Source organism: Equus quagga, chromosome 6 (genome assembly GCF_021613505.1).
Source record: "Equus quagga isolate Etosha38 chromosome 6, UCLA_HA_Equagga_1.0, whole genome shotgun sequence".
NCBI lineage: Eukaryota > Metazoa > Chordata > Mammalia > Perissodactyla > Equidae > Equus > Equus quagga.
In genome coordinates this window covers 68,087,006-68,109,608 of record NC_060272.1, presented here as the reverse complement: position 1 = coordinate 68,109,608, position 22,603 = coordinate 68,087,006, and the positions used below count along the sequence as shown (strand labels likewise).

General features: G+C 32.2%; 1 protein-coding gene across 10 annotated transcripts in view; it reads left to right on the top strand.

The window, feature by feature from the left end:
• NBEA (neurobeachin) overlaps nucleotides 1-22,603 on the top strand; it is a 679,748-nt gene that overhangs the window by 139,263 nt on the left and 517,882 nt on the right. For 9 of the 10 annotated variants that reach the window (XM_046664612.1, XM_046664614.1, XM_046664615.1 and 6 more), the window contains 3 exons: nucleotides 6,941-7,049; nucleotides 17,268-17,420; nucleotides 19,313-19,481. In XM_046664612.1, coding sequence (XP_046520568.1) covers nucleotides 6,941-7,049; nucleotides 17,268-17,420; nucleotides 19,313-19,481 — 431 coding nt within the window. Of the gene's footprint in view, nucleotides 1-4,618; nucleotides 4,725-6,940; nucleotides 7,050-17,267; nucleotides 17,421-19,312; nucleotides 19,482-22,603 lie in introns of all 10 variants that reach the window. The other variant, XM_046664613.1, reaches the window with a different exon arrangement.

Below are 22,603 nucleotides of genomic sequence, written 5' to 3'. Positions count from 1 at the left end.
AAATAAATGATGGAGATAGATCATGTTCAGGTACAGGAAGACTCAATATAGTAAAGATGTCATTAAATTGATCTACAGATTTAACACAATACTAATTAAAATCCTGGCTAGATTTGTGTGTTGATATAGACAAGATGATTTAAAAATGTATATGAAAGACAAAGTAACTAGGATAGCTAAAATGATTTTCAAAAAGAATGGATTTGGAGGGATTATACTTCCCTGGCTTGAAGACTTACTGTAATGCTATAATAATGAAGACAGTGTAGTACTAGCAAAGTCATAGACACATATATCAGTGGGACAGAATAGAGTACAGAAATACCTCACACCAATATGGACAGTTGACTTTTGACAAAGGTGCAAAAGCAATCTAAGGGAGGAAGGATAGTTTTATGCCAAAAAATAAGCCTCAACCTAAACCTCACACCTTACATTAAAATTAACTAAAAAATTAGTTCTAAATGTAAAACATAAACCTGTAGAACTTTTAGAAGGAAACATAGGAGAAAATCTTTGTGACCTAGGCTAGGCAAAGTCATTTTAGACATGATACTGAAAGCATGGTGCATAAAAGAAAAAAATTGAGAAATTTGACTGATTCATCAAAGTTAAAACCTTTTACTATGCAAAAGATGCAATAAGAAAACATGCTACAAACTGGAGACAGATAATAGAAAATCACTTATTTGACAAAAGACTTATGGCAAGAATATATAAAAAATTCTTAAACCTCGGGGCTGGCCCCGTGGCCGAGTGGTTAAGTTCGCGCGCTCCGCTGCAGGCGGCCCAGTGTTTCGTTGGTTCGAATCCTGGGCGCGGACATGACACTGCTCATCAAACCACGCTGAGGCAGCGTCCCACATGCCACAACTAGAAGGACCCACAACGAAGAATATACAACTATGTACCGGGGGGCTTTGGGGAGAAAAAGGAAAAAAATAAAATCTTTAAAAAAAAAAAATCTTAAACCTCAATAGTAAGAAAACATAAAACCCACTATTAAAAAAGTGGGCAAAAGACTGAAGTAAAAGAGGATGTAAAGATGTCAAAATAGCACATGAAAAGATGTTCAACGTCATTAACTGACAGGGAAATGTTAGTTAAAACCACTATGAGATACCAGTACACACCTAGTGGAATGGCCAAAATAAGAAGTACTTATGGTGCCAAGTGTTGGCAAGGATGAGGAGCACCTGGAACCTGTTACTGGCGGGATTGCCAAGTGGTATTGCCACTCTGGCAGTTTGGAAGTTTATTATAAAGTTAAACGTACACTTGCCATGTAATTCAGTCTTTCTATTCCTAGGTTTGTATTTGTGAGAAATGAATGAAAACTGTGTTTACACAAAAAGCTTTCTGTGAATGTTTATAGTAATCTTATTCATAATCACAATAAACTAGATACAACTCAAATGTACACAAACTGTGGTAATCCATTCACACAATGGAATGCTGTTCAGTAAGTAAATAGAATAAATTCTTGATATATGCAGCTGCTTGCATGCATCTCAAAGGCAATATATTGAGGTCAAGAAGGACATACTCAGAAGATTACATACTATATGATTGCATTTATATGACATTCTTGAAAAGTTGAGACTAAATGATAGCTAAGAGATAACTAGTTACCCAAGGTTTTGGGTTTTGGGAGGATGTGACGGTAAAGGTGTAAAGGGATAGGATAAATGAGGTTTATTTGGTGTGATGGATGGAACTGGTCTGTATCCTGATTGTAGTGGGCTTATACAATCTATATATCTGTTAACGTTCTCAGAATTGTATACACGCATACAGAAGAAAAGAAGAAAGAGAAATAAGTCAGTTTTACTGCTTGATCATTTAAAAAACAAAATTAATAATAAAAAGAATAGAAAATTCCTGGACATATATAAAGCCTAAGTATCAATTATTTTAGCTTTCTGTGTCATCAGCTGTTTTAGTATTTATTTTCTTCATTTGCTAATTTCAGCACTTTTAGGGTGTATTTTTAATCCTGCTTCTGTTACGTAGGCTGGGGCCTGAAAGTGGTTAACACCATGAAGGACTGCTCATTGGGCCTCCCGGCTGTGGCGTGTTTTGACCTTGCAGGGCATTAGAATATGCATATACAGTTAAGATCATCTATGTATCATAATTACCTGTCTCCAGTTTTTCCTTGAAATTTTGAACTTCTTAGGTATTAGGAATTTATATCATTAAATTTCTAAAGTATTCCTGTATCCATGGATTATACATACATGATTAGTCTAGTGGTGCCTGCTACATGTAACATGTCCAGGAAGTTTTCATAAAGGGATTAGGACATTTAGAGCACTGTAAGTGGTCATTTATTGGTTGAAGTTAAATTGCAAGCTCTTAAGTGTTGCGTTATTTCCTTTACATTGGAACCTTTTTAGTAAATATCTATTGGCTATTTATAGTTATTAGTGGAGGTTATCAAAAAGCTGTTTTGTCTCGAACTATGTAAATACTGGTAGATACTGTATACATATACTAGTATATATAACTATGTCATAAAAGGTTTAGAATTAATTCCTTTACATGTATAAATTTTTAAATTTTGTTTCCATCATAAGACAAATTTTGATGTATTTCAATCACAATTTTGTAAATTTTCATTTTATTTTTGGCTATACGGTATTTTGTTAGAAATAAAATATTCTGATGAAACATAAAATCAGAATCTGTTACTAGATGAAGGAAGGTATAAAATGTGTGATAGCCTGACTAACTTTTAATAGGGCTTCTAAAGAATGTTCTTAAATAGCAGCAAGAATGATAGCAATTCAGTTTTTAAGGCTGCCTTATCAGGCTGAAAGAAAAGCTAGAAATTACTGAGGAGAGATTTGATGGCTAAGGGCAGGCTTAATGATTTCATGTGCTACCCAGTGTATTCCATCTGTCCTTACATTTTACTGTGCTGCATTTCACTGTTTTCCTTATTTGACTGCAGAAAAATGTATTTTACTTATTTCAGCATGTAACTCCACTTGATGTCTGAACTGATGAATGTGACAGTTTGTGTATCAGGATTCATTGCCTCTGTAGGCAGGTAGGCAGTGGTCTTTTGAGATAGCATCCTCAGGAATGCATTGACTGAAAGTGACTGTTAAATGTACCTGGAGTTAGAAGCTTCTGGGTTAGACCTTTCTAATTTTGAACTGTGAAGGAATTTAACTCTTCTAACTTACTGTGAAATTTTTTTGTGTCACTGGAAATTAATTTGTTGAGTGTGAAATTTCTTGTGTATGGACTTGAGTTGAGTTCTTTTACAGTTTTATTCCTGCTATGATGACTTATCTTGGAAGAGTTTTGTAGTGAAAGAAATAGCAGAGAAACTATGGTATTAGACATTTTATCAATGTATCGTAATATTAAGTTAGGCCAACGAAGAGATGAAACATTATGAAAAACTCAAAAAATTTTCTCCCCCTCTTGGTACCTTAAGTCTTATTTGAACTTAATCTACTTCTCTATTTTTCTGACAATTACTTTGCCTGTAGTGTTTCTCAATAGATTGAAAACATCCTTTTAAAAGGTTAGGAAGTGTTGAATTCAGGGGGAATCTTTAATTTTTAGCTTATCCATTCCCTTCCTCATACTATATTTAAACAGTCTACCTAGCTGAGGTACTTTGCTTGTTTCAGTACAAAGCATATTGAAAAGCCAATTTTCTATGTTCTAAGAACTGCCTTCGAACTGAACATAAGTTATATATTCAATCTGAGTCATTCCAGTTATAAATTATTTTTATCTTTATGAAATATTTCATCTTTAATAAAATACATCAAAGATAAAACTTTTGGGATGATTTTACATGAGTTATCTATATTAGTTATTTTTAAGAAATAAAGAGTGGACAAATTGAAATGGTTAAGGTATTAAAATCAAGTCAAAATCTATATTTATATAAATTTTAATGGAACCTAAATGTAGTACATATTTATTCATTAGAAACAAAATTAGTCGTGTTCATACATAGTTATTAAATATTCTCAGGTATTTGTGGGCCAAGACTGTTGTGGTATTCTTTAATAATATGGACAAGAAAGCTCTGGAGAGATAATAAATATGCTAAGTTGTTAGGAGTATTATTATACTATTTCCTCTATTTTTCCTAAGGTCCAGCCTTTTATAAGTATAATATTTGAAATAAATATTAATTCCTAATTTAATTGAAATATTAAGAATTGGAAGATGGTAATTATTTTTAAGAAATAACCCTATAGATTATTACTGTCATTTTCCTTAAAAGGAGACAGGATTAAAATCCCTCAACCATTCCTGAAGTAGAATTGCTACCCACAGAATATGATATGTTGTAGTACTGTCTATTGAAAAGTTTAGCAATTTTACTATGTGAGATAAAAATCAGTACTCCTTTTGCCACCAAGTAAAATATTCCTGTGAAAATCTCTTTCTAGGTATTGCTATACTTTTCAAGAGAATGTTCTATGTTGTGTATACTAGTTCTGGCTGACACAGATACTTGCCTTTTGGTTTATCCTGTGTATTTAGATCCTCTACAGATGAACTGATGTGTCTAGACAGGAAGTGGTACGTAGGAGATATAGGAATGGGCTGAAGTATCCTTTATATTTGCCTTTGTATCTAGGGGAGTTGGAAATAGGCAAGAATGGAGAGAAATTTTGTATGGCAGTACACAGAATTTTGCAAGTTTATTGTGAGCCCTGCAGCAATCCGATGCATTTTAGTTACTGGTAAGTTTGTTAAATTATGTTTGAAAATGTACCTCTTCGAAGATGGCCATCTATTTACTATTACATCTACCATGTCAAATATACCTATTTTAAAGATTTTTTGAAAAGATGTGGTATTGCTATTGTATTGGGTTTTAGGTATAAATTGAAAATACTTTTGTTAGTGAATGCATTTGACTTTTCACTTGTCATAGTTAAAATTGAAGTGAAATTAACATTATATGGATAGCATAGTCATGTGTTAAGATTTTAGAATAATTAATATTTCTGATTTTGTAATGCAACTCCCACTGTATTTAGAAGTCTGAGTTAATTCATTAGATGTTTGAGAAAGAGTAGCACTTCTGACATAAAAGAGTAAGAAAATCCTTGGCATCCTTGTAATTTATATGGTTCCACATAGGAGGGTGATGTATTATAAGAAATACTTTTTTGCATTTTTTCATGGACCATGGGGACCATAGTGTGAGGCATTTCTAGTCTTTCTTTTTGGCAGTGCTGATGTTTAGGAATCCTGGTCATCTTTCCACCTAAATCGTTAACTCTGGTGTAGGTAAGAATTCTACAAACAGATTAGGAAACTGTGTAACCTCTGTGTAGTAGTTTTCTTATTCTTTTCAAACGTTTAGGCAGAAGTATTATGTGTAATAGTGCTTAAGCAGTTATCTATGAAGTGGCTTTGACTATTGATACAATTTAAAATGGACTAGGTTGCTTAATAGATGTTCTTCTCTACAGAAACATTAAAAAAATCCCAAGGGACTTTTTGGTAGTTGTGTTTTTCTTGTAAAGATTTATCTTTGACTTTAGGACAAAGTGAAAGAATGTCATTGATTTGTAATACTAGTTCACTTTTTTTTTTTTTGTGGTTTAAAGATATAGCACCAGTTAATGTAATTGAATTTTAATTTCCTGTAATGAAATAGTTTATTTCCAGATATGGTATATTTTTTATAGCTGATATCATGTAATCCATTAAAGTATCAATTTTTATAATAATAATAGTTTTGCTATTAATTCTTTTTATGAGAATATTTCTGATTTGAACAAGAATAGCCACATTATCAAAGAAACACGTTGTCAATCCTATTCTAACCAGAAGAGCTAGAATAACTTCAGAGAATAGAATAACTTTACATTGATTTGGGCCTTAATAATTTTCAAGTTTTCCTCATTACCAAATTTTCTTAATTTCTTGTAAGAATGAGTACTTGTGCATTTAAAATATATTTAAAATTTGTGGTTTTACTCTTTCTTGTGAATATGAATAGGCAAGGTAGGGTACATTATAAAGCAATGTTAATAGATATTGTTTTAACTGCTGCTGAAGTCTCGCTTAAAGTCATTTATTAAACTGCAGTAAGCATATCCAATGAAGGAATATATATATTCGGAATGGTGTCATGTATCAATTGCTATTGGTTGAAAATTGTTCTGTGTAACTTTGTGAAGTAATATATTATCAAAGCTTAATTCAATGCAATCATTTATTTTTCTTTTGTTTCTTCTTTCATTCAACATACATGTCAAGTGCTTTATCTTTGTCTGGCACATATCTTTGCGTGCTTTTAGGTGTTTGTGTATACATTATGTAATTAATTGCCACTTTTCATTTCAATATTACATAAATCATTTATTTTCTCTGCTCTCATGAACTTTCCTGAAGGCATATTTAGACATAAGTAACATGTTGCATATTTCTCTGGATATTTAAAAAAATATATAAATTGTTTCTGAAAAATAGTAGTCTAAATGAAAAGTTTATTTAAAAAATAGGTGTGTTCTTCCAAAGCAATATTGTGTATATATTTAAAATACTGTAAGGTAGCATGTTCTTCAAAAGAATGTTATGATAAACTCTTTATTATGGGGAAGTGAAGTATTTCTGGGTGTGTTTCTCATGTTAGATTTACTTGAAGCAGGGAATATGTATGTGTATAAATAAACTTTGATGTTTTGCCTTGGGAATATCAAAAAACTACACAGTTATGTTTTGAGATGATATTTTATTTGGAAGAGATAAAACTAGTTTTCCTATGCTTTGGGAAAATACATTCTTGCTTAATATAAGGTATAACAGTCATTGTCAGCAAAACAGAAATTAGATTTGAATATGGTAGTTATCTTTTGGCATAATGAAGTACTGAAGTGGAACGCTGTGTTTGTAATCAACATTTGATGATTACATAATGCAATTATCTGTACTTTACATGCAGTGCTACTCTTTTGGCATTCCTGGTTGAACTACTTAAAAGTTCAGTAGCCATGCAAGAGCAGATGCTGGGTGGAAAAGGCTTCTTAGTCATTGGCTACTTACTTGAAAAGGTAAGTGGTATGTATTGATGGTTTTATTATGTAGCCTTCACAGATGGACAACTGACAATCACTAATTTTATTTTTTCTGTGGTTTCCCTTTCCATTGACTGTGTGTAGACTTTGTTGTTGGCTAATTCACAAACATTTTTGTATTATGCAGTTATGCCTAAGTGTAGATAGTGAACTGAATTGGGTGTTAGAAATCTATATAATTAAGAAATTTTGAATGAAAATGGAAACTAAAGGAAAATTCTTTCATCTACTTTTATTCAAAGTACAGGTCTTTTAATTCTTTTTACTCATTGTTTCTTTGCTATCTTTACATTCAAACTAAATTTCTTAGAAATTTTATCAGTAGTAGTTTAAATGGATTTACTTTTTTGTTTTTGTTTTCTGTTTTAATTATGAGGTAAAAAATCTCCTATTTTGTAGCAGCAGAAACATTATTTTGTGCTTTGTCCCTGTTTTTAATGTATTTGAATATTTAAAGTATTTTTCTCTAATCAATACATGGTATAAACAATACAAACTGGATGGTTTAATTTTTCCCAGTTTGTGTCATTTAGTCCTGGTTTTGCTTTAGTCACAGCTGTACTATTATGGTAATCAGTGCTGAATTTCTGAGTATGGTCCCGCAAGAGTTTGATTGTATCATATGATTTCCTTTAAAAATTAAAATGAGATTTCATGAATAAAAGTTTTTTTCTCTGAAGAAATATCTATAATCCTCATTAGCTCTCTCAAATCTGTTCTTAGCATTTAACTCTGTAACATCAGCTGTTCTGTAAATGGAACTATTTAAGAAATAATAGAGGCAAGACCTCGACTAGGAGCAATAAACTTATTTCTCCCTTGGGAAATAAAATTGAGAAGACTTATAACCTTACCTGTCCTTTCTTTGAAACACTCTTTCTTGAAGGATTGGTAATCAAGGAGACAGATTATTAAGTAGACCTATCATTGGCAGCATTTCTTTATTGAGATAATTTTTTGAGTAACATTATTAAGATGTTCATTAAGACTATTTGGTTTATGTTTTTAATCATGGAGAACTATTTTTCCATATGTATAGTGTTAAGGATTATTTAGAAGATTTGTGTTAAATTAAATTGTACATGAATTAGATACCATGAAATGCCTTTGTAACATTACTGTACATGACAAGATCACTATCAGGAACATACTTGAATATACTTTTCATCTGTTGATTGAGATTTTATCACATTTTTCTAAAGTGACTATTCTTTTACACTTAAAACTTAGCTTAAAATTAGAAATATTGTGAAAAGACTTCAAGTCAAATAAAAGGCATATTGTTTTTCCTATTTCTCAGAATTAATACCCTTAAAATTGTACTGTCAATTTAGTGAGTATGAAATATTATCTCATTATGGCTTTAATTTGCATTTTTTAAAGATTTTGAATAAGTTTGGACATATTTTCATATATGTTTATTGGAGATCCATTTTTTCTCTTCTTTGAAGTACTTGTTCATATCCTTTGCCATTTTGTATATTCTAGATATTTCATATAAGTGGAATCATAGAATCTTTTCCTTTTGTATCTAGCTTATTTCACTTAGCATAATGTTTAGAAGATTCATCCATGTCGTAGCATGTGTCAGATCTTCATTCCGTTTTTGTGGTGAATAATATTCCATTATAAGCATACGACATTTATTTATTCATCTGTCAGTAAACATTTGTGTTGTTTTCATCTTTTGGCTATTATTAATAATGCTGCTATGAATGTTCATGTGCAAGTTTTTATGCGCACATATGTTTTTGATTCTCTTGGGTAGATACCTATGAATTGATTTGCTGAGTCCTATAGGAATTCTATGTTAACCATTTGAGAAAATGCTAGACTGTTTTCCAAAGTGGCTCTACCATTTTATATCCCCATCAGCAGTGTATGAGGTTTCCAGTTTTTTCCCATCCTTGCCAACAGTTGTTATTGTCTGTCTTTTTTATTCTAGCCATCCTAGTGGTTATGAAATGGCATGTCATTTTTTATTTGCATTTCTGTGATGTCTTATGATGCTGAGCATCTTTTCATGTGCTTTTTGGCTATTTGTATATTTTCTTTGGAGAAATGTCTGTTCAGAACTTTTGCCTATTTAAAAAAAATGGGATATTTGTCATTTTGTTATTGAGTTGTATGAGTTTTTAATTCTATATATTAGTTCTTTATTAGATATGTGATTTGCAAAGATAGTCTTCCATTCTGTGGATCACATTATGTTTTAACTTGCATTTCCCTCATGACAATTTAAGTTGACCATTTTCATGCATTTAATTCTCCTTTTGGTTATCCTCTTTTGTTAAATACCTATTCAAAGTGTTTGCCCTTTATTATTTGGGTTGTCTCTGTCATTTTCTTACTGATTTGTGGAAATTCTGTATATATCCTGAATATAAGTCCTCTCTTGGATGTGTATCGCAAATATCTCTTCCTTTGTGGCTTGCCTTTTCACTCTATTAATGGTGTTTTTTGGTGAATAGAAGTCCTTAATTTTAATATAGGTTAAATTTTCAGTTTCTTTTATAATTTGCCCGTTTTGAATCCTGTGTATCCAAAAGCCATGAGACTATTCTGTTTTCTTCTCAAATTTTTTTTTCACTTTTCACACTTAGATTTATAACCCATCTGGAATTGAATTTTGTGTATGGTGTGAGATACAAGGTTATATGTAAGATATAAGGGTTTTCTTTTCTGTATATGTATCTAGCTGGCGCAGTACCATTTATTGAAAAGATGGTTTTCTACTTCATTGCAGTGTAATCTTTGCCTCAAATCTGGTGACCATATTTAAATGGGATCACTTAGAGAATCTTATCTATTGTGGGTTTTTTTTTTCTACCTTTGAGGCAGTGTAACACTATCTTAATTTGTGTAGCTTTTTAGTACATCTTGATATCTCATAGTGTGTTATCTAGCTTCATTGTTCTTTAAGATTGCCTTGGCTATTCTTGGGTCTTTGTATTAACATATATATCAGCATTTCAATTTCCACTAAAAAATGCTAGGATTTTCATTTTATTATATTGACATCTTTACATCTGGTACATAGAAATATTATTGGTCTTTATATTGACCTTTTGTATACCAATCTTGCTATTCCTCTATTAATTCTAGTAGTTTGTAGATTTTTAAAAAAATTTTCTTTGTAGAAGATCATACTGTCTGAGAATGACAATGTTTTTTCCTAATATTTATTTAAAAATTTTTTTTCCTTGTCTTATTGCACTAAGACTTCTAGTATAGAGTCAAGCAGAAGTTATAATAGTGGCCATCCCTATTTTATTCCAGATCTCATGGGCAAAGCTTTCGATAATTAGCCACTGTGTATGATATGTGCTGTAGATTACTTTTTGTAGATTTTTATTTATTTTTATTTATTTATTTATTTTTAAAGTTTGGCAGCTGAGCTAACAACTGTTGCCAATCTTTTTTTTTTCTTTCTGCTTTTTCTCCCCAAATCCCTCCAGTATTTAGTTGTAGATATTTTAGTTGTGGGTCCTTCTAGTTTTAGTATGTGGGACGCCGCCTCAACGTGGCCTGAGTGGTGCCATCTCCGTGCCCAGGATCCGAACCGGCAAAACCCTGGGCGGCGGCAGTGGAGCACGCAAACTTAACCACTTGGCCACGGGGCCGGCCCCTAGGTTTTTAAATGAAATTAAGAAACTGTATTTCAAGTTTGCTAAGAGTTTTCTTTATCATAAACGGGTGCTGAATTTTATCAAATGCTCTTTCTGCATTATTTGAAATAATTATGATGTCTCTACACTTTTTCTTAGTGAATTACATTAATTGATTTTCAAATGTTAAATCATTCTTATAGTCCTGGAATTCTGTGTAGTCTTAGATCCATCCCCATTCCAGTCTGGCTTTCATCCTTATACTTCTTTTAAAATGGCTCATGTCAGTAGCACCAATAGCCTTTGTACTCTTAAATCTTGTGGTTCTCAGTCTTCATCTTATTTGACCTGTTAACAACATTTCAGTTTAACCTTCTTTCCTTCCTGAAGTGCTTTCTTCAATTGTATTTTGTGACAGCATTCTTTCTTTGTTTTCTTCCTACTTCCTTGGCCTCCTTTTATTCTCTGCTGGTAGTTCCTCCTCTTCTTTCTGAATTCTAAAGACTGGTATCCTAATGCTTAATTCTGGAAATCTTTCCCGTTTCTGTTTACACTTTATTCTAATTGAGCTTACCATTCCCTTAGCTTTCATTATCCTGTAAATACTAGTTGTTCTCAAATGCATGTCTCCAACCACAACCTCTTCTTTGAACTTCAATCTCCCATATTCAGCTCCACTTGGATGTCTAATAAGCTTCATAAACCTACATTATCCAAATTGTTACTTTTTATTTTTTTTCTCAGATCTTTCACCCCTCAGTCTTCTCTATCTTATTTAAAAGCATTACCATTCAACAAGTAGTTCATAACAAAAATATTAATACTTTTTGACTCTTCTTTTTCATGCCCTAAATCTATAGTCTCAGCAAATTATGTTGTCTTACTATCAAACTGTATTCAGAATCAGTGACTACTTCCTACTTCCTACTCTACTCCTTTCTATGTCCATTGATATCATCTTAGTTCAAACCCTTGGTCGTCTTTCACCATTGGTTACCCATAGTCTGTTTTTCACTTGCAGTCAGACTAGTCCTCCTAAAATGTGCCAGATCCAACTACCCTATCCTTCTCAGAGTAAATTCACAAGTCCCTTATCTCTGACATCATCTCTTACCATTCTCCTGCTTACTTTTGCTGTTGCAGCCACACTGGCCATACAGAGGCCTTTTTGCCCTTCCCTTAAAAACTAAAATGGTAAGCATGAGCTCATCTCAGAACTTTTGCATTTTCTTTTCACATTGCTTCAATCATTCTTTCTGTTGATATCCACATGGCTTGATTCTATACTTCATTCAGGGTTTTGCTTATGACACCTTAGAAGTCTTCTCTGATCCCTCTAAGTAGAATAGTAGCTCTTCCTTAATCATCACTGACTGTCTCCCTACTCTGCTAATTTTTTACAGCACCATCCTGACATGTTTTTCACTTGTTTATTTTCTGCCTCCTTTCACTAGAATGTAGGCTTCAGCCTCATGAAAGCAGGGACAGTATCTTTTTTTTTCTCACCTTACTGCTGTATCTTCAAGATGTATCTGCACCTAAGAGAATGCCTGTCTCAATAAATATTTGTTGAACCGAATAAACGAAAAGCACTTGTATGCTTGTCTGATTACCTAAAAGGAATACCTGTTTCAGCTTTCTCAGTTGAATGTTCACACTGTTTTATTTTTAAACAGTTAGCTGCCAGGTGAGTAGCATAAATAATAAAGGTTCCATTTCTATTTTATCATCAACTAATAACAAGTTAATGATTGTCTCTCAGCTCTATCTTCTTATCTTAGGTGTAAGTTAGTTATCACAGAAGGTAGTCTAATGAGAGGCCTTCTTATTTATCACATTGAGACTGTTTCATGAAAAACTTTTAAGGTATTTTTGTTTTGTTTTATTTTGCCAAAATATGAGTTTGAACAGAACTTAGAGGTTATCTGATGTATTCAATATTTTTGGTTATGGTTAATAAAAAATTTGGTTCAAAGTAACTTCAACATTGAAGAAATATGCTTTCTAATGTGACTGGAAGTCTAGCGTTAGGTTGCTTACAGTCATAGTCCTGGAAGGAAACCCGTGTCACACTCAACTCAGTTAATGAGAAGAGTTTAATACGAGGATCTTTAAAAAGTTGTGTGCGTTGTTAAGGGAAGTCAGCAAGGTTTGAAGAGATGAGAAGAGTGAGCATTTAGCATAATTCAAAGAGTAAGTTATTGTAGTATAGGAGAATTGTACCTGCCTAGATTGTGGTTTTCAATGAAGGAATATAGGATATTGACTGGAAGGGATTAAGCCAGGGAAATAAATAACCCAACTTCATTTTCTTCCTGTCCTCTAATTTTCTGCTGGTGTTTCCAACTAGTCAACTCAACTGGAAGTCAGTAGGTGAGGGAGCCTCCCAAGGCAGCATAGAAATAGGATGGAATATTGGAGAGTGGATTGGTACAGCTCGCAAAACATATCCAGTAAGTGTGGGTTCAGAGTTGGGTTGAGTAACAATTATATCATCAAAGACCCAGGTTTTTCCTGTATCTTTACTTTGCCACCTACAGTGGTGATTTACTCTATAGCTACTCTCCTTTGTGGCCGTAAGAAGGTTGCCAGGTGGACTTGGTGCTATAGGCCTTTATGTCTGAGTGGAGAGAAAGAGAGTTCCTTTCTCCTAATTACTGAACAAGATCCTTCCCTCCAATTTGATTGATCAGCTTAGGTCCTGTTTACTTTGAACCAATAGTTGCCATGAAAATTTTAATGTGGGGTCTCTGAGCTAATCATTTTCTGTCCCTGCCCCCACCCAAACAACTCCAACACACAAGTGATTCATACTGGATTAGACTATTTGGAGCTCAATCTTGGTGTCCTGAGAGGAGTGGAATGAAATGGATATTGAAGATCAACTACTTTATGATGTACTAATTAAAATAATATTTCACAATTTACTTAATACATAATGCATATGCTATATCTATAGAATGGTTTGTGCAATAAAAATGAACATTTCTGGCAATCCATTCCATTTTGGGCTACTTTAAATGTGGGAAAGACTTCTTTTTACTGAGTAGTACAAATTTTTTTACTTATAACATCCATTTCTCCTATTTGGTTTAGTTACTTCTGGATTAGATGTTATAATATAATTGTTTTTTCTAGCTTCTCAGATTCTACTTCCAAATACATTTAGTCACATCTCATATAGTACTTCATACAAATTATGTATTCAGTCACCACGCAAAAGTAATGTCATATAGTTTAAATTCCAGAGCTTGTATTTTATAGATTTATAGCTATAAACTATCAAGTATAAATCTCTTTTTAAAATAATTTCACTTGAGAAAATGAAAGCAAATATCAAAATAAAAAAATATTGTAAAGCGATCAAAGTAAACATATTAAAACAGAATTAGATCTCTTCTTTCATCCTCTCCTAATCTGTGTTTCGTCTGATCTGTTCTATTCTTTCTCTGTTCTTGAATTTGATATGAATTCAGTTAAACATTTACTGAGGAATTATGGCGGGCGCCAGACAGATAAAAGATGAATGACAGTATCCTTTTTTATATCAGGAAAGAAAGATATGTGAAGAACTAACAGTAATACAAGGCGGAAAGAATAAGTACTACTTATAGGTAAAGGTAACATGCTATTCAAGAGACATTCATTTTATGCCTAGTAGAATTTTGAGTGGGCCAATTAAAAAACACAGTTTCAGAAAAGTATTTCCTAAAGATCAGCTTTAGAATTAAAAACTAATACCCGGCAGCATTAACTGCTATGAAAAAACAACTGACATGTTTTTTTTTAGTACCATGGAAGGCTTCATGTGATACTTATAGCATGTATTTTAATAACATGGAGCAAGTTAAAAACTTGTTTTCCAACTTACTTCCTCAATTGAATATATTCATAATGGTCAATTTGGTTTTATATCACTTTAGTGTTCTTTATAAACAAATGCCAATTTTTATAGGATAAAATCTGATCTCTGAGAATTTTTGTTTAAGAATAGGATCTGACTTCTATTTCAGAGATTTAGGCATAAAAGTAGAATGTATCAGATAATCTTTTTAAAATCAGTATTACTGAATAAAAATAGAATGTATGAGATAAGCTATGTAAAATTATATTTAGTGAAGAAGTTGGCTGAAACTTTAAATAACCATGATCTCTTATTTTAATTTTATTCTCCGTCCATGAATAAAATATTTTAGATTTAAGAATATTGTCTTCTTTTTATTAAAGTTCTTTAAAATGAGTACTCAATCTTTGCTTTATTTTTTACTGAAATATTCATTTGTTTTTGTCCCCTTCCCCACCCTTTAATAACAGCTGTTTGTTAAGACCATTTCCTTCATCTTCTTGTAAAATTTTCATGTGAAGTGATGGTGTAAGGCTTGGTTTGAATTTTGGAGGACTGTTGGTTATGTGTAGTCAAAGCATTGGTGTTTTGTGAAATACACAAACCTACTAATTAAATGCCACCTTCTCAGTGAAACCTTCTCTTGACCACCCTTCTCCAAATTTTCTATCCACTCCATGCTTTTTCATGCACTTATTAACATTTAACATGACATGTTTTACCTTTTTAATTTTATTTATTGTATCTCCCTGCCTTCTCCTCCCCCTTTAGAATGTAAATTCTATTAGGAAAGGACTTTTTTGAGTTTTGTTAACTGCTCTTTCCACAGTGCCAAGGAGAATGCCTGGCAAATAGTAAGTATTCAACATACTTTTTTCTTGAATGACTAAATGAAAAGTATTGAGCTCTACTGTTAAGGAAAATGTAAAGAAAATGGATGCAAGGGTTTTACAACTGGAGAAAGTATGATAGAGAAAGCAGGTAAAGCAAACTGGTGTTGTGGAGGTGAAATTGGCCCAAAGAAATACTTTGTTTGGTTCAGTGAAAAGTTTTTTAGTTTTGAATTTTATTTCCTTTAGGTACCTTGAGTAGTCTTCACTACTCTTTATGGTCGCCTACTCTAATTCGTACATTGTTGTTAACTACTTGGATATTGTAATCATTTGAGTTTGTGACCCCTTATGTAGAAGTATGAAAATGTGTGGCATGGTTAGGTCAGATGTATTGAGTGGGCCTTATTATGAGCATGATGAATGTAAGTGAATCATGTAGGAAGTAAAATTGGTAAGACAGTTTAGTCCCTTTTAGACCTTAATCATCCTATTCTGATATTTTAGACTTCAATCGGTGGATACTGGAGATTAAGGTGCCATATGACCTATGCTTGAGGGTTGAGTGATAGGTGATTCTTTACTCTAGGGAGGATGGTGATACTACAAAAAGAATCACTAGATAAGGAAGAAAGGATTTGTGTAGGAAGATGTATTTTTTGACATTTGAGTTTGAATTATTACCTTTTATGAACAGCATTTCCTCTATAATATTTTCATCTGAAATTATACTCTAGGGTAGCAGTGTCCAATTAAAATACAATGCAAGCCTTATATGCTATTTAAAATTTTCTAGTAAAAAGGAGTAGGTGAAATTAATCTTAATAGTGTATTTTATTTAAACTAGTATATCCAAAATATTATCAGTTCAACATATACTCAATTAAAAAAAGGAATAGATATTTTGCATTATTTTTTCCATTCTAAACTTTGAAAATCCAGTGTGTGCATACTTACAGCACATATCACTTAGGACTGGCCACATTTCAGGGGCTCAGTAGCCACATATGGCTAGTGGCTGGCTACTGTATGGGAAGTGCGGCTTTAAGGTTTGGTTTGAATTTTGGAAGGTCTATCCTTTACCTAAATACCATTGGTAATAGGTTATGTATTGGTAATGGCAGTTGAAAATTCTTGATGGGAGTACTCAGAATAGGGATAATGTTATATGAAGCTGTGGAAGCATAAAATATCATCCAGGCAGAGAGTAATTCTGAAGAGAGTAATCTTCAGCTGTTTGCATTCTTTTAAGCAAAGAACACTAAGTAGTAATCTGAGGGTCATGAAAGCCACCTGAGGATAGTATTTCCAGGAAAGTGAGATCTGCTTTTCAAATACTGTGGATAGGTCAGAAACGTTTATGCTAAGCAAGATATATTCCATTTGTCATTCTGCAACTCATTTTTGACTTTTTGAAAGAAAAGATGCAGCAGAATGGTAGCATCAATTTCTTTTCACTTTGGTTTGAAGCTAGTGAAAGCACTTCTTTTTCCGAACATCTTTGTATGTGTGTATATTCTCATGACAGTAATTGTACTCCATTTTAATTTTCTTTGTCTAAGGTCTCTTCTTGTTAGTAAATTACTACAAAACTGGAATGAAACCATTCTTATTCATAATTTATTTCTTCAGCTTTAGTTGAGAGTGGCATTATTTAGCCTGTTATTTATCTGCAGTTGTCCTGGAAAAGACTTTAGATAACAAACTGTTGATTAGAGAATTATCTTAAAATTCTAGGTTTCTAAATATAATTAAATTTTGAATAGCAGAGGAAATAATTAAAATATATTTTATATTTATGGTATTAGAGATAGCATATGAAAAATTCGTATGTACTTATTCTCAGTCAGTGATTTTACCATTTGCTAATCTGGATATTTTTAGCTCGAATTTCTGTTTCATTTTTCTTTAGTCATCACGAGTTCATATAACTAGAGCTGTCCTGGAGCAGTTTTTATCCTTCGCAAAGTACCTTGATGGATTATCTCATGGGGCACCTTTGCTGAAGCAGCTTTGTGATCACATTTTATTCAACCCAGCCATCTGGATACATACACCTGCAAAGGTATACATTTTTATTGTCATTTATTTTATTTCAATGTAATGTTATAGTTATTGAATCTAACCTATCTAGTAGAAAATATTTGGATTTCTCAGCTTATTTTATAGTCAGTCCAAAGAAGTTGTACTATGCAGTATCAGAAATCAAAATATTAAATATGTAAATATTGAAATAAACTATAGTTAAAAATGAAGCTGCCTTTTGGAGTGATGAGAAAGTTCTGGAACTAGATAATGGTAATGATTGTGGGGAAAAAAGAAAAGTTGAAGCCCTACTTCTTACCCTTCACAAGGGTGAACCACACTTAGATTTGACTTAAATTTGAAAGGTGAAACTATAAAACTAACAGGAGAAATTGTTGAAGGATACCTTTGCAATTTGGGGATAGCCAAAAACTTCTTAAATAAGACCTTCAATACTTTTCTCCTTAGGGAGGAAAATTAATGTATTTGATGATATCAAAATTAAAGATTTTGTTAAATGGTCTTCATAGATAATGTTAATAAATAGATAATAAAGTAGGAGGTGCTTTTTACATTGTCAAAAATTATTGGGACAAGTGAGAAATGTTGAATATGAACCTTAAATTAGACACTAGTGTCATATAAATTTTATTGAGTGGGGGAATGGTATTATGATCTATGTAGGAGAATGTCCTTGTTCTTAGGAGGTTTATGCTGAAATACTTAGTGGTGAAGTGTCTGAATACCAGCAACTTACTTTCATACGTTTAACCAATATATTTATACATCTATAATATCAAAGAGAGAAATAAAGCAAATGTGGAAAACTATTAACAATTGGTACTTCTATTGTGATATTCATGTAATTTTTTGTTTGATATTTTTCAAAATAAAAATTTGGAGAAAAAGGCAGTAAAGTAACATTTACAATATACAAGGAACTCTTGAAAATCAACAATAAAAAGATAAAAAATATTAAGCTAAATGTAATAACTGCATTCTGAAGTCATTAGATGTGATTCATTCATTTCCAAGAGAGAGAATATGTAGACTGATAATTAAGACTAGGAGAAGAAAAAATAACAAGTAACCAGTTGTATCATGATAATTGTGATACTCATGACTGGTAAATTGCTTGTATTGTTTATATCATGATTTGTAAGTAACGTTTGTTTTCAAATAAATATATATGTAAGACTTTTTTTCTAGATGTCAAACTAAATTTTTATTATTTTAAATTCTTGAATTTAGTTCTGTTATAGGCTAGTGGAAATAAATAATGATGAATATTTTTCATGAATTTGAGCTGCCTTTTACAATTTTCCATCTTCCGCATAACTTTGATTAAATGATGTTTAAGTTCTAATTTTTATTATGGCTTATCATGTTAATTGTGCTAAACTCAAACCTGAAGTTTAAATAAGGTGTGTAAACTTGTCATCTCTATGCTTACATGGTTAGATTCTGATACTGTGGCAATAGATTAAAAAAATGTGAAATTACAAGAACTTTTCGGATGTATGACAACAATATATTTTTTTTCCAAATATGATATAGCTGACTGATATTAATTCTCTTCCTCTGAGCTGCTGAAATGTACTTTGATTATGGACTTTGGTTGATTTTTAAGTAATTTGATCTTCATATCAGAATCTTTCAATAGAATTATTGAATCATTTAAAATTATTTCATTGTTAATAGGTATTAGATAACCTTTATTAAAATAAATGTTATTAGAATGTCTTGATTGCAGGTTATTTTCCTTTTAAAATATGAATAATATTTAATAACTAGTTATTTTTAACCACAATAAATAGTCTTTTCTTGGCCTTTAATAATTTGCATTTAAATTAGAATAGAATGTGTATTTATGATATAAGCACTTGAGGCATTTTAAATTTATTTTAATGCTCTGTTAATATTTTGTGTTAGGTTCAGCTTTCCCTATACACTTACTTGTCTGCTGAGTTTATTGGAACTGCTACCATTTACACCACCATACGCAGAGTAGGAACAGTATTACAGCTAATGCACACATTAAAATATTACTACTGGGTCATTAATCCCGCTGACAGTAGTGGCATTACACCTAAGGGATTAGGTAAGTACAGCACTCCCACTATGTTACACTGTACTATGATTGTCCTATATACTGAGTACTATTATGGTGAACAGATGTGCGTGGTTATGAAATTATCACTGAACTATTGTCTTTCTTATATAGTATACCACTATATTGAGAAATTTTCGTGGTAAGGGAGAAGTTTATAGCTTTGAAGCATTAAGTTATTTTTGGAATAAAGGGAGGTAGAAATAAATAATATTTTACCTTTTAGCCTCAATGCTTGTTGTGATTCAGCAAGATATATTCATAATATTCAAAACAGGTGAATGAGGGACTGTCCCTGTGGCATAGTGGTTAAGTTCACACACTCTGCTTCAGTGGCCTGAGTTCACCAGTTTGGATCCCTGGCACGAACGTATGGACCACTCATCCAGCCATGCTGTGGGAGGCGTCCCACATATAAAATAGAGGAAGATGGGCACAGGTGTCAGCTCAGGGCCAGTCTTCCCCCCCACCCCCGAAAAAAAAACCCACAGATGAATGACATTAGTCATGGCCTCTGTGTTTTATATAGTTGTTTTGAAATTGTCGCTTTTCTTAATTTTTTTACCCAGAACTTCACCATTTATTCCAAGTGTAGTAGAAACTAATTTAATTCTTCACTGCATTATGTTTTAAAAATATTGCCAATTTTCCTAATTATATAAAAATACATACTCAGAAAATAATAGAAGAAAAAAGTTATTCATAACCCAAATCCAAGGAATAATTACTGTTACAAGTATGGTGTGTCTTCTTCCACTATTTCTCAGTTCATAATTATGTAAACTATTTAAACTCTTTTACAGAATTGTGTTTCTTTAAAGTTTTTTCTTTTGTTTTTTTCTTAGCTTACATAGTAATCTAAGAAGATATACCATTTCCTTGTTTCTAAAGTTTTGATTCTGTAAATAATACAGTGATCTATTCCTTTATATATATTCACTCACCTCCATCGTTGATTTGTTTAGAATTACTGACAAGGGGTTTCATGATAAATACTGTCCATTTTTTCAGAAATATTGCACTAGTTTACACTTTCATCAATAGTATGTTAAGGTGCTTTTTTTCAGCATACTCACAGTAGCTTTGAAAATTATCATTTTGTAAAAATCTTTTTGATAGGAAAAATAGCATTTCATTTTTTAAATGTTCATTTATTAGCTTTTATGACTTTTATTTTATTGGTGGGACTCTGAAAATTGTGTTGCTTGTACTCAGATCTCTTATTCTGTCATATATGGCTTTTTCCATTGCTTTTAAACTTGCAATGCCTAAAATTTATTGCATACTCATCATGAGTTGGAATCCATACAAAGCACTTTACATGTTAGTTTTGTTGAATCATTTTTATGTAATGTAATTATATAGACATATTTACATGTACACATAGGACTATATCTATATATAACTAGGTTGTTAATATCACTCTCATTTTGCAGATTAGGAATCTTTGAGTTGATACAAAGAGGCAGACCTAAAACCTGGGTCGTGTCTATCTCTCAGAGCCCTTGTTTTTAAACACTACACTCTGATAGAGTGCACTCTAGGCAAATCATACATTTACACATATTCATTTCTGCTTCAAAAATTAATTTCTAATTTATGGAAAAGTTGCAAGAATTGTACAAAGAATTCTCATATACCCCAACCATATTTCCCAATATTTTGTATTTTACCACATAGACTTTACCATTCTATTTTTATATAAATATAAACACACATATACATGTGCATATTTTTCTGAATCAATTGAGAATAAATTGTAGATATGATGCCCTATTACTCCTAGATACTTTACTGTTTATTTTCTAAAATGTAAGGGCACGCTCTTAGGTGACTAATGGCAACCATTAAAATCAGGTAATTAACATTAATATATTACTATCATCTAATCCAAAGATCACTTTCAAACTTAACCAATTATCCCAATGATATCTTCTTAGGGAAAAGAAACCCCAAACCTTTCTTTTTTCCCTGAATCCCAGTCAAAGATCATGTATTGCATTTAGTTGCCTTGTTACTTTAATGTTCTTCAATGTAGAATCATTCTTTTAATATTTCCATGTCTTACATGACCTTGACATTTTTGAAGAATACAGGCAGTTACTTTCTAGAATGTCCCTTAATTTGGATTTGGTTGATATTTACTCATGTGATTCAGGTTTGTCATTTTGGAAGGAGTCATATGGTAGTCATGCCAGTTCTGTCTCATTGTTATCATGTCAGGAGGCACACGATGTTGAGTTGTCTTAGTAGTGAGGTTAACTTTGATTATTTGGTTAAGGTGGTGCCTGCCCACATTCTTTATTGTAAAATTTCTACTTTCTCTTTCATAATAATAAGTATTTGATGGAGAAATACATTGAGACTACGTAAATATCTTGTTTTTCAGCGAACTTTCACCCACTGGTTTTAGTTCATTGATGACTCCTCTCAGAATTGATCTTTACTGTAAAGGCTGGCAAGTCACCATATTTTCTAAGATGTTTATTCGTTTGAATTTTACTTTGAGGAAAAACTTGTTTTTCTCATCCATTTATTCCATTTTTTATATCAGTATGAATTTCATGTATTCCTGTCTCATTGAGTGTGTTATATAATCACTTGGCACAATTTCTCTGTGAAGGACCAAACAGTAAATATTTTAGGCTTAGTGAACGATAAGGTCTCTATTGCAAGTAGTCAGTTCTGCTGTTGTATGGCAAAAACAGCCATAGACATACTTAAATGTTTGGGTGTGATATCTTCCAGTGAAACAGGTGGCTTGATGGATTTAACCCAAAGGCTATTACATGAGTTGTCATCATTATTTATTTTGATGTTCAAGTTATCTCAGGTTTGGCTAGTAGAGCCCCTTCACATGAGTTCTTGGGTCTTTAAGACAAATGTCTGTAATTTTGTACTATTTCCTTGCTTTCTGGCACAAGATGTTTTTGGTTCATTTTATACTTTCCTTATCCCAGTCCTGGAATCACCCACTTCTTCAAGGAGTCCTGGTTTGTTTTGGTAGATATGGTTTTTAGAAGCAAAGATCTGGGTGTTAGATGTACATCTTGTGCTTATTGCTTTTTGGGTGTCATTGCATCTAGGCATTCTTGTTAGACAGATTAGGAACT